Here is a 17,890-nt window from a genome sequence, read left to right as displayed (position 1 = left end):
CATTATGTAATCACTTAAAACTCAGTAGTGTCTTACTATACGGCAAAGAAATGGGACCCATGTTTACAGTCCTATGTCATGTTCATATTCAGGTTCATACTTACATCATGGGTTTCTACTAGAACATATTGACATTTTTTAATGTGAGAAAAAAAATGCTCATACCATCTCCCTGAATGTACCTGTAATCACCCTCACCTTTCCATCTTTATAGATGGTTTAATTGGAATTACATTGCGAGGCAACAGCTTGGTTCCGTGTCTGCTTCCTGCTAGCTTATGTCAGTCACATACACCGCAAAACATCTCAACAAGAAATGGAACAAACCAGCGTGACGTTGCCTGAACAACAGTTACTTCCAGATAGATAACTGGCAGTTGATTACAAGTGTGGGAAACCCTCCACTTATAAATTTCAAAGAGCTCTCTTGCATACTTGCCAATGTGCCATTACTTAAGCTACAGCCTACCAATGGTGGAACCCATGCCCAAGGTTGCTGATCCCCACAGTAACCAATAGAAACTGTGGTAGACCAGCAAATCAGTGTCCTGTTAAGTTAAATGACCGGTTTTGTCACTGGAGTGGCTAAAAACGAAGTGATTGAGGCTGCCTTTCATCAGCGCGGAATAAAAGTAACTAAGTTACGTATTTTAAATGCAAAATATGAGTAACTGTATTCTGTTACAGTTTAAATTGTTGTTACTTGAAGGGATTACTTTATTTATTTTTGTTTTATTTGCTCTAATAACATATCCTAACTGAATGAAACACAAGCCAGTGTCAGTTTGATTGAATTATTTGCTATTGGAATGTTCCAACTGGCTGTGAGCAGCGCAGCATTGTTTTGAGCTGAACTTCTGGCGGACACCCTGTTTGTATATTCCTGTTGCTAGCTTTGGAAGCTCCGCAATGATTAATGCAGTTGAAATAGGGAGTTAACTACACAACACCTCCTCATTTAACTACAGGAACCTAAAGAGACTGCAGCTGGCTGGAGAGAGATCTCCAGGGAGCTGTAAGTTTATAGTAAATGACCATCACTACTAACAACTTTTACCTGCTGTTGGCTATATTGTATGTCATTTCCAGTAAATATCACAATATAAAATATGTGTTTTATGTTTAAAAAAGTACAAATGTAGAATGTCCTGTCTGCCCTACTTGGACTTTTTGCCACCTTAACCTGCCATTACACACTGAGCCAAGCTGCATATAATGCAGACATGAAAGGACAGCTTCTTTCTTCTGTGGTTGACACGGAAGTCAGTGACCAACTGCCAGTATTCTATGACTTTGGAATGAGACCAGGTTGGAGGCAAACATTTCCAATTAACAGATTTTTTTTTTTTTTTTTTTTTTTTAAGTGCGTCTTACACATGACAATGGCAGAAGAGATGCACAGCCAGTAAGTTGTCATGGTTTTTTTTTGGCATGAAAATAAGACCCATACAAATAAGCTCAGCAAGACCATTTTGAAGTATTCCAAAAGTAATCTGAAGTATTTAGAGCGTCTTACTTAGTTTGAGTAATCTCATGAAATATGTTACAAAAGACATTTAGGGCATGTATTCAGTAATCTGCAGTGGAATACATTTTAAAGTAACCCACCCAACACTGAGCACACTAAAAATGAGGGACCAGTTGCAAAAAATACCTTAGGTTTTCTCCTTAAGCCTTATGTATGACACTTAAGGCTTAATTTCTCCTTAGCTGAGGGAATTACATAGTTGCACAGAATCCCTTCAAAGTTTTTTTTTTTTTTTTTTAGTTAAGGAAAAACGTGAACTCACTTCCATGGAGATCATTTGTTTGCTTGGACTCAGGCTTGTGATGCCTGTTATCTTCTCACAAAGTTGGTTTATAGTTAGTGAAAAATGGCAGAAGAAAGAAGGCAAGAAAACCATATTGGTCAGAGGAGGAAAAGATAACACTTCTAGGGGAAAACTATCATACAAAGCACAAACTACAAAGTACATTTGATCCCCAAATATTAGAAAACAGAAAAGTAATTCAGTCAAATATAAAGTGTAAAATCAAAAGCGTATCAATTGGGTTCTTCTGGTTGCAGAGCACTCTTCTTGGGGTGTGTTAGTTTTTTTTTTTTTTTTTCATTTATCACCATAAACTTGATCATGTTGCAGTTAAGATAAAGTCATCTCTTCCTTAAGTTTTTTTTTTGCAATGGTGTAGGGATTCCTTAAAGGGAAATTTCGGTTTATTTCAACCTGTCTCCTATGGTCCTAAATTTGTTTCAAGTGACTAGTGACATAAAAATAATAGTTAGCATGTTAGCCGTTAGCCTAGATACAGCCGGGGCGCATAGTAGCGTCAGACCTGTTAAAACGTAAGTGAAAGGGCACACTTCCAAAGTGCAGCCGAAATATCACGAGAACAAGCAGTGATCTCATACCGTGCCTGAAATCTCGCGAGCTCTAGATAAAGCCCAGCTGGATACTACTCCAGGTGGAGGTGTCTCGTCCTCGGTCACATCCAAACCTTGAAAATAAGGCTGCAACCGGTCCCATTCCTTGCAACAGAGGCATTCCTCTTCTGTGGGCATTGGGGCACAGCATTCACAGGTACACCACCAATCGCCAGAGCTACGCAGCCTTGCAGCAGCCATTCCTCCTCTCTCATCCTCTACCTGTTGCGCCTCTCTCTCTCTCTCTCCTCCATTCTTCAATTTCACGAAGCTCTTCGTCAGTGTATTCTGGCTGAAATAAATAAGGGCATTCATCAAACTCTGCAAAATCAAATTCCTTCTCCACAAAGTCGAAGTCTGGCAAAAAAGTCAGCCATTATTCTATAAATCTTTCATAAAATAAGTGAATGAACTTTTCAGGCTACTGTCCGGTTCTGCCTTTCAGCTGTTGCTGCTTGTTCTCGCGAGATTTCGGGCACGGTATGAATTGGCTGCTTGTTCTCGCGATATTTCGGCCGTGCTTCGGAAAGCAGAGCTAAATGGTAAACAAACATGGCAGCACACCGGTAAGGTAAGACAACACGTTTACATGTCGTTTTCTATATGTTCTCTGTCATTTATCCTAACGATATGAGGCAGTCTTTGTGGAGAAAAAAGCTTGTTTAGTGGACTAACTTTGCACTTGAAGGTAACCCGTTCACTTACGTTTTAACAGGTCTGACGCTACTATGCGCTCCGGCTGTATCTAGGCTAACGGCTAACATGCTAACTATTATTTTTATGTCACTAGTCACTTGAAACAAATTTAGGACCATAGGAGACAGGTTGAAATAAACCGAAATTTCCCTTTAAGTATAACAGGTAATTTATACTTCTGCATTGAATTGACACTGTCAGACGTCGACATATAGAGCCAACGCCGTTACCTATGCCGTAGCCTGACATGCACCTCCCCAGAATTGTAAGTATGTGTCGCGGTGACGCAGACCTCCTGTCAGTTTCTGTATAGTGACAACATTTCCCTCAGTAGAAACAAAGCTTGTATTTACTTGTATTTCACATATAAGAAACATTAAATTGTGAAGACAGTAAAGCCTCCACTAAAATAACATTTTAAGTCTTGCGTGCGATTTATCCTTCAGGGATTTATACTTAGGGATTTATCCTGGCTTCATATGAGCAGAGGAAATCTCCGCTTGTTGCTAGGCTAATTTATACAATGTAAAATGCCATAGGCTGGCGCTAATAAAGCTAGCATGTTGTATTTGTTTGGAAAACGTGTTTAGTGTACGACAGTTGGTTTGTCGGTGAATGTTGTGAGTTGTAATGGAGCCAAATTGTGTGCCTCATTCACCACTGCTGTTTTCCGACTTGACTGCCATACATACATACAGTTCCACCTCATTGAATGGTACATACTGTGTGTTTTCAGGTGTGTTAGTATGTGTGGAGTTTATTTATGAAAAAGTGCTAAAACACTTTGTCTGTAAGGAGATTGTTTTCATTTTAAAATGCAGTTTTAAAACAAAACTGTATTGGTGTGGATGTGGCCTTAATGAGGGTATGCCTCATACTGCTATGTAAATACACAATACTCTCTTCTTCTGCGTGTTAAATCTTTGAGATAAAAGCATTATGTGTTTCTTTGAAACAAACTTTGAAAAAAAAGAACCATCTATGTCTGTGAGTCATGGAGAGGTTGATGGGTAGGAGCTCTCATACTTGAATTATTCTCATCCTGAAAAATAAAAACCAGCAGGGTCTATTAATTCTAATAGATGTGTATGACAAGCCCATGTGCTGAATAATACTCTGGCTGCTATGTTTGATTTCTTTGTCTCATTAGCATCTGCAATCATCATTTCATTTAGGATTCATTCAAATATTTAGATATTTTGACAGTGTTTTTCCGGAAGCCGACTTTGTGTTTCAGAGTTGATGCTGAGTGTGTTGCATATGCATTGACCCTGATGGTACAATATAGCACATTATGTAAGTCAAGTTCCACTTAATGTAGCAGAGAAGCACATTTTGCTATAAATTACTTCTGGGCAGTGCATTATAAATGGATTCAGTGCTACAGTCCAGAGTGTGGCCTTGGAGTAATTTCCAGACATGGAACATCTGAAACCATCAGCCCTAAACATGCACTCCACATTTCTCCCATTACTTCCTGGCAGGAAGTGGTCCCGTTGGTCCCTCATCTTGGTTAATGGTGGCTGAGTGGCTCTCAGGCCGCTCATATAATGACCTGTAATGCATAAAAACTCACCTACTGGGTCATTTTCTTCCTCTCTCAATTCTAATGTACATTTGAGAGTCCCTTCCAAATGTGTCATTCAGTCCAATGTGTGATGGCAGAAAAAAAAGTCCAGAGGAGGAGGTGAAATGGATGGCATTGTGGCTGATGTAGGGTTGACGATGATAGGTGCTTCCTGTTACAGATACAGACTGCACAGTGGAACAGCAACAAATAGAGGATGTAAAGAGAAAGAATCAAACAGAGAGCAAGAAGGAAACTCAGTATTTCAGTTGAGACTGACAGGTCCCCGTCCCAGTTTCCACCCTTGCAGTCTTGTGGCCCTAACATGCACATTCATATGGGGGTCTGCGAGAGCTCAGGGTGTCCCATTTCTATTTTTGTATTCTGCAAAGGTGCTGCTGTGACCCCGTGATGTGCCCTTTGGTGAAGCTTGCATTATTAGGCTAATTTATACTTCCGTGGAAAAAGTAGCGGTTGACCAGGTGCTGAGTGACTTAACTTTGTCATAGTGGCGTGGGTGTTGTTTCTATGACAACTACAAACCAAGCCCAGCTGAGTTTTTTATAGGGGATGGTGGCACATGAGGAAATTCTGGATATTTTGCAGGTGGCGAAGGTGACTTTTGTGGAGCTTTGCCTTTGGGAAGCTGGCAGCAAAAGTAGTGTACATGCTATGAACACTACTGATTTGTTTTTTTTTCCATAGGGTGGATAATGGAGGGCACTATAGTGAATGAACTGACTCATGATTTGGGCATTTCACTGAATTTAGTGCACTCTATCTAAAAAGGGGGTGGTTTTAAAAAAGCAAGCACCTCCCCAGCATCTAGTAATATGTCTTTTGACATCCTCTCCCCCCTATCTCAAAATATTGAAAATGAATTGATACATGTTGTTTTTTCAATATTAGCTATAAAATGCATCAAAAATTTACAATGGTCTTGTTGCATTTAAACCTTACTATAGACATGGGACTCTATTTTCTGGACAGCCACCACATCGCACAGTAGAAGTGGAATTTGCAATTGTTAAAATTACAAAAACCATGCTGAACAATAGCACCAAAGCTGCTAGATGAACAGACATTTTCACTGTTACAGAATGAGTTAAATGGCCAAAGGCAAAATCTCTAAGGCTGCTAAAGGGCATAAGCTGTAAGCAGTTCCTTAAATGGCCACTTGAGGCTGGCTCCAAGAGTGATGCTGTGTCTCAAATCGTGTACTTTCGTACTTACACTTACTATTTTGAGTGCATAAGTGCGTTCACACTGAGAAGTATGGAAAAATGCAGTGCACTGTGAGTCCCTGGATGGTACACTCAAAACGGTCAAAAAGTTGAGTGTGGAACTACGGAAACTATCGTCGGCATCTTGGCTATGTAGTGGAAAGGGAGGGACAAACTGGAAATAGGGGCCGAGGACTAGGGTTAATTTAGTAGTTGGTAATGATTTGGTGCCGCGAACAATAACGTGAATGCTAATGCTAGTTTGCTAACTAGCTAATTTGCGGTCATTTTTTCCGGTGAGTGCGCAGTGGCCGTGTTTGGTTTGAGACAACACTACCCTGTCGAAATTTGCGCACTATGCCAATAGTGCGCACAGTATACTACATAGAAGTATACTAATGGAAGTATGTGATTTGAGACACACCACGAGTCAGTCCCTATAGACCCCCATGTTAAAATGCCCAACTTTACAGCAGAAATAAACAGCCCAAGACAAAACAAAAGAAACTAAAGCTATTTTGTTGTCATTGATGACAAGTGAATTTTTATACCACTTAAATATATACTAACAACACTGGTAATGTAACATCGCCATGGAAAGTTTTCAGTTCATGAAAGTTAGTTGTAATATTTTCATCTAAAAAAAGTCATGTCCAGTATTTGGTTGTACTAAAGGACCCTTTGGGGACCGTGTTGTTCATTTTTCTCGGTTAATTACATTTTGTTTGATGATTTTAAGCTATGGATGTATAAAGAGAACTGGATACAGTGTGGGAGGCAGGGCCTTGTTCATTTTTTGAAAGTTGCTCAATGGTGCCTGAAGCCAAAAAAAGTTAAACTGTAGCTTATAAATCTGCCCAGATGATCTGCACTGCTTCCACACTGTGTGGCCCTTACAGCAGGCATGACTTACAGTTTAGTGTTCCGCTAACTTGAATGGGAAAAAAATGATTCAGTCGTGCAGCTCTTCTAGACTTCCCATATGTCACAGGATTGAATATTAAAATTCTGATACTAAAATGAATCATTTTAGAAGGGTAGTGACACTCGAAAGAAAGTATCCAATCATTTATAGACAGTCTCTTTCACATTGTAAATCTATTTGATGAAGTCTTTCTGGTCACAGGGCATAATGTAATGCAGGAGTGTCAAACCTGTTTTGAATGGGGGCCAGATTAAATAATGTGAAGATACCTGGCAGATCACATACACACTTGGCAAAAGCAACTGTTTCATTTTCCACTGAAAAGGTATCCAGCTTTTCACTGCACCTGAAAGTGGCAGCCATCGCTGTCAACTTTACACTCCTTTCTTTCTTTCTTTGCTTGTTTACCGTCTGTTTATAAAAGGCACACTAATTTTACCTGTGTAGTTGTTACTTGGTGCATGTCTTTAAACTATGATAGTCCTGCTATCACGAGAGGTACAGCAAAAAAGCAAAGTAATCTTGCTTGATTAACCAACATGAGGGCGAGGGGCACATCTTACTATATAATGACGAAAACTCTGTGTGTGGGTGTGTCTGTGTGTCTGTTCCATGTTTTTCCTCCTCACTGACTTGGTCAATCCATGTGAAATCTGGCACAGTGGTAGAGGGCCATGGGAGGATGCGAATGAAGCAATATTACATCAATTGGCCAAAGGGGGGCGCCATAGCAACCGATTGATATTGCCAACTTTAGGCATGCCTGTGTATATGTATTGTGGAGGGCGTGGCTCATCACATAAAGGTGTATAACATCTCAAGGGTTTCACCAATCACCACGCAACTTTGTAGGCATATGACCACACATAATCTGAGGGGACCCCTCCATTATTGACCCCATCAAACAAAATGGGGGCGCTAGAGAGCTAATTTCTTATCTAGGCCTAACTGCAATATTGATTTTTACTAAACTTGGTAGATATGTAGAACAGGATGCCTCAAGGTGACTGGAGAAATTTAACTCTAATTGGCAACTGGGCAGGGGCGGGCTGGGGTTGAAATTCAGCCCGGGAGCTTGATTTGGAGAGGCCTTTTTTCCGATCACACCACGGACGCAAGTGGAACTGTAATTTGAACACGGATACTTTATTTGCAGTATAAAAACAATCTAATGTTATTAAACACAACACACCCAGATTAGTCCGTCAGTAGAGTGTATTGAATATAATATAATTCTATGCAAAGACCTATTGCCAACCCAGTCCTGCACACTGCACCTGTACCTGGCACTGTTTTTTTGGTGGTTCCTGCTCCACTTTCCTCCTTCTCCTCCTCCTCCTCCTCTTCCTCCTCCTTCTCCTCCTCTTCCTCCTTCTTCTCCTCCACCTCCTCCTCCTCCTTCTCCTGTCCATCCTTATCTGTCTCTTCCTCCTCCTCACTATGACTGGCATTATCCTGTCCCTCTGCATCTACTCCACGACTGACACTGGCCTTGTCAGCTAATAATAACAATAACAGCAACAATGATAAACGTTATAGCAAAAAATTCACAGTGTTAGAACACTAATACAATATAAAAATCAACATAACAAAAGCGCCCCCCACACACACTCACACACACACACACACACACTCACACACGTGTGCGCACACACACACACACACACACACACACACTGTAAATGAATTACTCACTTTAATGTATTTTCCTTGAGCTGGTAAAAATGGCTATAGACCGTTTCAAACAACATAAACATTCTAAATGGGTCCCTTTGTATTTCCTGTTTCAATGTATGTTAATGCAGAAGCTGACAGGAAGTAAACAGTGACCAAAGTTGTTGCCCTAGCAACAGAATAGCAATGAAACGGTCCATATATTAATGTAGAAACAGAACAGGAAAACAGGATGTATAGCCTATATATTCAAATATTATCTTTTTAACTTTGAACACAGACTCTCTTCTGAAATAGGCTATGTTTTCTGTTGCAATAAAGAAATTTGTGCATTTTTCTGGTCAGCCAGTATGGATTTTATTTTTAATTGATAAAGCAGATTAATGATTTATGCACGTATGGTGTAACATTGCTGATAGGCTACCTTTAATGTCCTGTGTGCCCTGAACACATCCAAAAACACAAACTATAGTTGTCAGTGGGCCTGAAAATTACAACCCGACCCGACCCGGCCTGCAGGTCTTTAAGCCCAGACCCGACGCAGCCGACACACCAGCATTAGCCTAATTGTCTGCCCGAAAACAGGAAGCCATGGCCTGACCCGGCCCGAGTCATTTGCATATTTTTTCGGCCCGAACCCGTGGGTCCAGTCGGGTTTGTCGGGCCGGCCCAACCCGTCTGGGATGATAGGGCCATGTAGGCAGTGCTTGCTAACCACTCGTATCCCCCCTTAATATGCAAAATATTAGATTGACCCAGTCTGACGTTCCACTCTGTGCCACTGCCACCTGCGGCTGCGAGGGCAGGCTGCTGCGGTCAACCGTGGCTGCGTTTTATGGGGTAAAAAAAATGTTCCAACCACCGGCCGGTTCGGCCTGGAACAGACTGGCCGTTTGGGAATACTCCCGAACCTCCCTATGGCCAGCCTGCCCCTGCAACTGGATGGCACTATAACAACAGAAAAAAGCTTAAAAATGGCTAAAATGCGACCAATCGCTGTGGCTCCCCCTGTGGCTGAATGTCGTGTTTTTTTTCCTAATTTTTGGTATGACTAAGTCATGGTATGGTATGCTGTACATAATCACGGAAACTGTCAGTGTGTCATTCTGTCTGTCCCACGTTTTTCGACTCACTGACGTGGCTTTTCTACTCACTGCCTATGTGAAACTGCACATAGGCATTGAGGATTGGCATAGGTAGAAGGTGACAAAGCTACCAATGGGTATGAGCTAGTATACATTGAAAGACAAGATGATTGCCTATTAAAATTTGCCAGCAGGCCGTGATTTGCCCTCGGGCCAGACTTTGGACATGCCTGAGGTAACGCATGGGCTGTTTAAAGCGCTACGCAAAAGCATCGCTTGCGGTGTAAATGAGGCCTAACACACCCAGATAATGCAGCTGGTAGTGAAATTACTCCTGCATGGAAACAGTCAGTCAGACCCAAGCTGGCCTAGGTGCTCTGCGCATGCTCCACTTTCACCCTAGGCTTCGACCCAGAAGTTGAGTAGCATTATATGTGAAACAGGAGAAGAAGCCAGTAACAGCATGGTGAAATCAACATCCAGAGCCGTGCACTTTTAAATATTTTAACATAGCCTCCATGTATGGGCGGGAAACATGGAATAGCGACCTCTTCAAGCTGGATGACACTGGAATGTTTTGTCTGTGACATAATATGTCAACCAGAAAAAGGTTCAATACTAACAAGCTGAAAGGGGGCATATCACCACCCATCACAGCAGCTTCTGTGCTTGTATACTGGGACAAGGACAGTAGTCCAATCAAATGGCATGCTCTGCATATGCTCCAGTTTCCACTCTGGACTTTGACCCGCATGCAGAATAGCATTAACTGCGTAACAGAAGATGAAGCCAGTAACAACATGGGGAAAAATATATCCAGAACTGTGTATTTTTGAATGGACAACAGCTCATGCTGTGTCAGCTGAAAGAGTTAAATATTTTGAAATACATGGATGGGAGGAAAACACGGAATAGTGACTTTAAGTGATACTTTAGTCACTAGTCGACTTAATTATGCATGTAAACGCACTGATAGTTAACAGTAGCTGCCAATGTACCATGCTAACCAAGCTAGCAGCTAGCATTAGGGTTAGCTCCACACTCACACCCAAAAATAGTCACTTCTTGCTCCAAATATCCAAGATGGTGATGGCCAAAATGCCAAATTTGAGACATCAAAATGGGAGTCAACAGACCAGTGGGTGAGGAAAAGTGGCAACGTCTATTATTTTGTACAGTCTATAGCCGGGACCTGCTGATCCAGGGAACAAACATGAAAAAAAGGAATCCTGTTTGGTTTTTTTGTTTGTTTGTTTTTTGTTTTTTTCTCATTTGTTTTGTTTAAAGAATGGTCATCTGTTGTTGGTCTGAGATAAATGATCAGGTTCTAATCCACCTGAAAATTCAGTATTCTGCTCGCATCACCCCGTTTAATCAACATAGTAACCACTTTTGTGCCTTATTTCTCTCAATAAAGTTAAGAGCTGCTTTCAGGTTGTTTAACTCTAAATACAAAAAGTTATGGGATCACAATATATTAGTTTACCTCTTTGGCTGAATAGCAGATTAGTCTCTGAGATGCTCTATAGGACAGGGCCACTGCTTTTGTTTCTGAGTCATACAAGACTACACCAGTAGGGGGAGGATATGAGCTCAGAATGGACTTCATATCTTTTGCCTCTTTTGGCCTTCTTACACACACATACACACACACACACACACACACACACACACACACACACACTGTGTCTGTTTCTCTCTCAGCATACAGACAGCACACAGCACTCTCTCTTGGCATGACTAATGATTAGTGATTGTTTGCTATACAGCAACATCCCCAGCACTGCCAGCAGTTACTCTGAGAGTTTTGTAAACAAGTCTATTTGGAAAGAAGTCAGAGAAGTTCTTGGACAAAAGCTTTGCCAGCCTCATATATCATTCATTTCATCTGGCTGTATCCTTGAGATGTTTGCTTGTGCTGCAAAGGCCTAAAGAGACATTACTGAAGGCGCAGCACACAATACCTGAGCATTTCAAGGGAAGAATATTTATGCCAAATTTGCGTGCTCTGTTGAAAACCTCAGTGCAGAGATAAACATCATGTTTGTCTGAGTTTGCCCTGAAAATGGATCTAAATGCTAACATGTCATTTTGTGATAATATGTTTTATTTTATTTGGACTCTTGTAGAGGCTTTGCTGCATATTTGTTTTAATTTGTACTTTTTAAAAATGATCTGTCCTGTAGACGCCAGCGAGAACAGCAGCTGCTGTGATAGTGATAGCTATTTGGGCTCCAGAGAAATTAAGATTTTTTTTCTCATAATGACAAAAGCAAGCCTCCACGGCTCTTTATCAGAGGAACATGAAGAGCCGTCAAGGCTTGATATGTTACCTTGTTATGTGGTAAATCCTCGTTTTTTAATTTTTATTAAAACTCACTTGGGAGCTACATCCAGTGTGCAGCTTTTTCCTTTTTTCCAGCCGTAAATTAGTACATATTAGGTCACAGACCCCATGTGATAACATTCCGCTTCATGGACCTCCATCTGATCAGATTTTGGTTCTTAGACAGGATTAAGACCAGAATTCTATAGTTGTCAACTACAGTTAAGGAGATAACTGCAGAGGAAGTGAAACCGATGATCAGAATAGTCATGCTTATGGCTCTTAGTCACATTGGGCTCACTGCTACAGTGAAATTGAGCAAAAATATACTGTTCCCTATTTTTCTGGGAACTCCCTCAAGAACCCAAGGGGTCCCTGAACCCCTGCTTGAGAACTACTAGGTTTATTGACAGTGAAAGCACAGGTTGCTGACATTTGACGCTTTACCTCTCTGGAGGATGAAAGTAGAATATCTAGCAAATGTGTTAGTTCTACAGTCTATTAATGTTGGTCTGTAATTAGTTATGACATCTGCTTGCACAAAAACAAATGTCACAGATAACACTGTTTATTTATTTATTTATTTTTTATTTGTTGGCCATATGTTGGCTTTTCCACTGATTATTTAATAAACCAATGGAAGAACTGTCAGTTTTATAAAAGATCTTATGTTTGTTAGAGGTATGATTTGTGTGTGGCTTTTACAGGTTTTCAGAAAAATACCCACATTTGAAAGCTGGGCATCAACATGTGGGTGCTGCATCTATAAATATAAATCCGTAAGAAACAGAAAGGTGTCTGGTAATATCTCTGTGACATTACTTTTTTTTTTTTTTTTTTTATAAAAGAACCTATTTTAAGCTGTTTTGAGTACAAAAAGGCCATTTAAATCACCATTTAAATCCATTAATGCCAGGTCTTCCTTTGCCTTCTCTGTCCTTCAGTCACACACACACACACACACACACACACACACACACACACACACACACATGCACATGCAGAGGCTTGAGCTGCCCAGAAATTTGGGGAGAAACAAGCAGCATATCGTCAGCGAGGATTAGCTCGGGTTTAAAAGTGTAACTAATTACTTTCTGCTCTGCAGGCTGAGGCCACACTCCAGTGTATCAATGAATATCATTAGATTAGAGGCTAAGTTAACTGAGATGTACACTCTTATCACACCATGGCTGATGATGAGGAACATGCGCACTTGTACACACACATGCAAATTACACACACGCAACAGCTGCTCAGGAGAGGAAGCTTTCTCTTTCCTGCGAGCTTGAATCTTTTGAACTGTGATTTGCCCTTCGTCCTGTGTCATCCCTCCCCTCTGTCTTCAGCTCCATTCAACACATAAAACCCACAAACATGTTATGCTGATGGATTTGGAAATACAGTACATCTCAGAAATAGTGTCTAGCTGTATGCACTGTATTCGTATTTTGTAATGCGAGAAGCAATATTGCAACTACCCTACCCACTCCTGATATCAATGTTTGAGAGTTAAAACAGAACTAAGAGTCTCCAGCCACACTACAGCCCAGCTGTGCCAAGTCCGAGCATCACTGAAGGCATTACAATTCTTCCTTAAGGGGAAATTAATGTGTGTACCCAATATAATGGAGATTCCTCTAAAGCCCTATTTGCACAGGAATAGTATTACCAGGGGACTTCATGTGATTTAGAATGTACTCCCCCCACGTCTGTTCTTCATGTGTGGTATTTGCGTGGGATAAGCGAAATCTGTGTTTTACTTGTACTGTCATTATCCCCCAGATATGATACACATAGTCATTTGTAACCCCCCTCTACACAACACAAAACACCACACAGCACTACTTGTGTTGATGTACAGTGTTACCCTCCATTTTTGTCTTTTCTTTTCTTTTCTTTTTTAGAATTTAGGTTAAACAGAACTTCTGATGGATATGAGCTTTCTCTTTCTGTGATTGGGTCTGTATGCTGTGTAGCAAGAGGAGTCTCCTGCACATAAATTGATGTCAATATGTTTTGTTTTTAACTGCCAATACAGCCTCTATAATGCTTAACCAGGAGAGAAGAAGCATGGAAAAAATTGTCCTAAACAACAACAAATAACTGATTTGGCGATTCACACAGGACTATTATTACATGACCTTAGTGTGCTGGGAAAATACTGTATAGTAGGTAATTTGCAGTAGAATCTTACTTGACAAATGACAGAGATGGTGTATTCACACAATTATTACAAGTCACCTGAATTCCCCAGGAAATACTAGACCTCTGTAAACAGGGCTAAAGTGAGTCACTACTCATAACCACAGATGCAAACTTCATGGTGACACAAGAGTCAATAGTTGGGGGATCACCAAAGTCTGTGTGATACATCCACTGGGGAACATGAATGTTTGCAAAAGATTTAATAGTAATCCATCCAATAGTTGATGAAATATTTTAATGTGAACTTAAGTGGTGAATTGACTGACAAACTGACATTGTCTATATGGAAGTGTTTTTTGTAACTTAGTAGTATATTCATCCAGGCCAGCCATTATGAATTATGGACAAGGGGACAACATTTTCCAAATTGGGCCCCTTCCAAATTCAAAACTTTTTTTCAGGACCCCATGCAGAACTTTTCTAATTTTGAAAAATGCCAGTGCCACTTTTTCCCTCATCAAAATTTAGCCTAACTTCAGAAGATTATTTAGCCTTTTCCTGACATGACAGCATGACATGGTTAGGACCCATGGATGCCTGATGGCCAAAATACATGGGGCATGGACTGCATCATTGTAGCACGTGGGTGCTGCCAGCTTCACTGTGAGCATATTGAGTTTTGTTAAGTGATAATGCAGTTGGTTATGCAGGGTTTGGAGGTGTAGGCTATATAAACTGTTAATACCTATCTAACTGGATTGTTTTGATTTATTTATTTAATGTGCAATGTAAAAACACTCCTTTGCATTGCCTCAGGTACAGTAAGTGGATAATTTTTAATCATTTTTTTAACAGATTATACTCATGTTTTGCACAGCAGTGTGTAGTGTTTACCTGTTTGAAGGCCATTGAACTGTCGGTATAGAAAAAAAAGAACAAAACAGCTGCATAAAAATAACATTGAGCAGCTCTGTGCCTGCGTGGGCAAGCTCAGCTTCCAGTGCCAGTGTAGCTTCAGTTGACTACAATAGACGTGATCTGCTGCGAGCATAACGTGGCACATTGGTGGGTACAATGTGAGTACAACTGTCATATGTAATAGAAATGATGAACAAGACAACGAAATGAAGACCCAGATTGTAATATACCTGAATTATTCTTTAATGTTATATTTGTTTCTGTGTAAAAGGAGTTCTGTCCCTGTTTTTGGGCAGACTGACAGTTTATATACTTATTAAATTCAGTTCCTTACTTTTTTGTTTCAGCAGTGCTTAAAAGTTTTTCTGACACTCGAGTGACAAATCTTGCAAAGTTTACTGTTATGGGAAAACGCTGCTTTTGCATATAGTCATTGTGTTTAAGCAGTGACAAACATTTTATTTTGGGTATGTCATCGTAGGTGTTTGGTTGAAAAGTAGGGGTGGAGTGGAAGAGATTAATGTGTACACAGAGATCCAGCACACACCCACAGCACAAGTGGAATAAAGCGGCAGAGTGGGAGTTGGATTGGAAGGACTGAGGGGAAAAAAAAAAGATTTCAATTACAAAACCAATAAAGTAGCTGTGTGAAGTGGTGTGGAGGAGAGGAATTACATCTCCGTAGCGTTGAATGGCCCGTAGCTCTTCCTGCCTGTGCTATCATTGTCTCCTCCTCCCACAGCTCTCCTGCTTTTAATTGCCACAAACTCATGCATATTCACAACAGGTGTCAAGCCCTTTGCTGGTGATAGATTGAGGTATATGGCCAATTTGCATAGAAATGATGCATTTGTTTTGGTAGGTGCAACAACCAGCTCGTGCTGCCCTTCTTCTCTTCAGGACCATCTGTCTGGTAAACATGTTCTGTACGGGAGGGTTGATACAGGCAGTCCACACATGTCTTTGTGAATGTCATGTTGCATGTGTTTAAGGAGCAAAAAAGGGAAACAAAAATGTCTACCTTTTTTGCTAATTCTCCGCATTTAATCATAAAATGATAAGTGGCAAAACCTTTAACAATGAACTTCATTGTTCTAATAGGAAATAAAACTTTTATATATCTACATATATACATACGGTATTGAAGTCCCATCCCACTCACTGCCTTATGTTCCACTTTTTTTTCATCAAATGCCTCTCCTCTCTCTGAAAAGCTGAAACCCGATGCCGGGATTTTCTGTCCATATTGTAAACTAGGACTGAATTGCCATTGTGATCAATCAGAAACCATCATCCTTTTGCTGAATGTTCACAGTCATCCTCTTACCAGAACTAAACACACACTGAAAGACACATTTACAGCATGATGAACAACAGCATTCATTTTGTTTGCACATTCTCTTTGAAAGTCATGTTAAGACCTAATCCATGGTGCATCACAAAAAGGTCAAGAATATTTAATATGTGGGGGATTTTGCTCCAGACACACAGTGTGTCTCAAATCACACTCCTGTACTGAATGCTTAATATTTTTTCAGTGCACAAGCGTGCTATGTTCGTTTACACTGCATAGTATAAGAAAATTCAGTGTGCTACTGGCACACTCAAACAGTCCAAAAGTGTCACAACTGCCTTCGTTGTGACATCATGGAGGCTAAATCACAAACTAGGGACATAACGAGCGTGAGCTGGCTACAGTGAACACCGCCACATTATACAGACGTAAGTTATACTTTTTTTTTTTTTTGCAAAAAATGGCAATACTGTTGTCAAATAAAAGCCGCCGGTAATGTCTGTAATAATTTGGTACCCTGAACAATAATGTGAGTGCTAACATTAGCTAGCTAGCTAACTTGCTCCTAGCTACAGCAGCACAATTTAATCAGCAGTGACATGATGGCATAATTTTGGTTTATGTGTGGGTGGGAATAGTGGTCAAATGTTGGTGATAATGCTCCAGCGTCCATTTGCAATTCGTTGTTTGAAAAAAAAAAGACGACGAAGAAGAAGTGGATAGAAATAAAGCTGGTGTTATGTCCTGTGAGTGCAAAATGGCAGTGTACGGTTTGAGTCAACACTACCTTGGCAAAATTAGTGCACCATGCAAAAAGTACATATTGTACATAGTGTCTTACACTGAAGTGTACTAACGGGAGTATGCGATTCGAGACACTCACAGTCTCCCCAGAAAATGCCAGCGTAGCTTGTCTGAGCAAGCAGCATATTGCATCCATATTTATGTTTATTGGTAGGTAGGGACTCCTACTGGCAGTAGTAGTTATGACAGGATCAAAGAAGACATTTAAAAAGTGAGTGAGTGTAAAATCTGTCTAGGGAGGAGGCTGGGTTGGATGGAAGGGTCAAACAATCAGAACTTTCAACCAGGAAACTGCTGTTTGTGTCCTGTGTAAAACCAAAAGTGAGTGCTGAGTTGTTTTAACCTATGTTCTCACATTAGGTATGTGACGCGATTACATATCATGTTACGTTACATAGTTACTTACTAAACAAACATGCTGATTTTAATTTAAATTATGATCCTCTTCTAAACCTAAACAAGTAGTTTTATTGCCTAAATCTAAACGTTAACCTCGTGTTTGAAACCGTCATGTTTCACAGCGTTAACCTTGTGTTTAAAACTGTGATGTTTCAGTGTTAACTAGTGCATGCTGCAGGTACGGTAACGGTCATATGTCATTTTGGCACTGGCAAACAACCTACTTTGTCATTTAGGTATGCAGTACTGATTTGTACTGTTGTAGTCCTCCTCGGTCGCAGAGCCAACCTGTGATAGTATCCTCCCTCAAAGCTGTCTCTGTTCTCCAGCATCTGTGCTGTAGAGTGTGTATTTTGTGAAGAAACAGGACTTCGGAGCAGTGGGTCTTTGTTTTGGGATAACGAGCTGTCGG

General features: G+C 40.5%; 1 protein-coding gene across 3 annotated transcripts in view; it reads left to right on the top strand.

The window, feature by feature from the left end:
* The window catches only part of fhit (fragile histidine triad diadenosine triphosphatase), a 515,756-nt gene that overhangs the window by 101,694 nt on the left and 396,172 nt on the right, over positions 1–17,890 (top strand). Inside the window, exon 1 of one of the 3 annotated variants that reach the window (XM_049581789.1) lies at positions 2,942–2,993. The exons of the other annotated variants lie outside the window; for them this stretch is intronic. Within the exon in view, the coding sequence (XP_049437746.1) occupies positions 2,962–2,993 (32 nt within the window). The 5' untranslated portion in view covers positions 2,942–2,961. Of the gene's footprint in view, positions 1–2,941; positions 2,994–17,890 lie in introns of those variants that run through there. 3 annotated transcript variants of the gene reach the window in all.

The sequence above is a fragment of the Epinephelus fuscoguttatus genome, linkage group LG1 (assembly GCF_011397635.1).
Source record: "Epinephelus fuscoguttatus linkage group LG1, E.fuscoguttatus.final_Chr_v1".
NCBI lineage: Eukaryota > Metazoa > Chordata > Actinopteri > Perciformes > Serranidae > Epinephelus > Epinephelus fuscoguttatus.
Note: the sequence above shows the minus strand (reverse complement) of the source record. Positions and strands in the feature narration are given on the sequence as shown.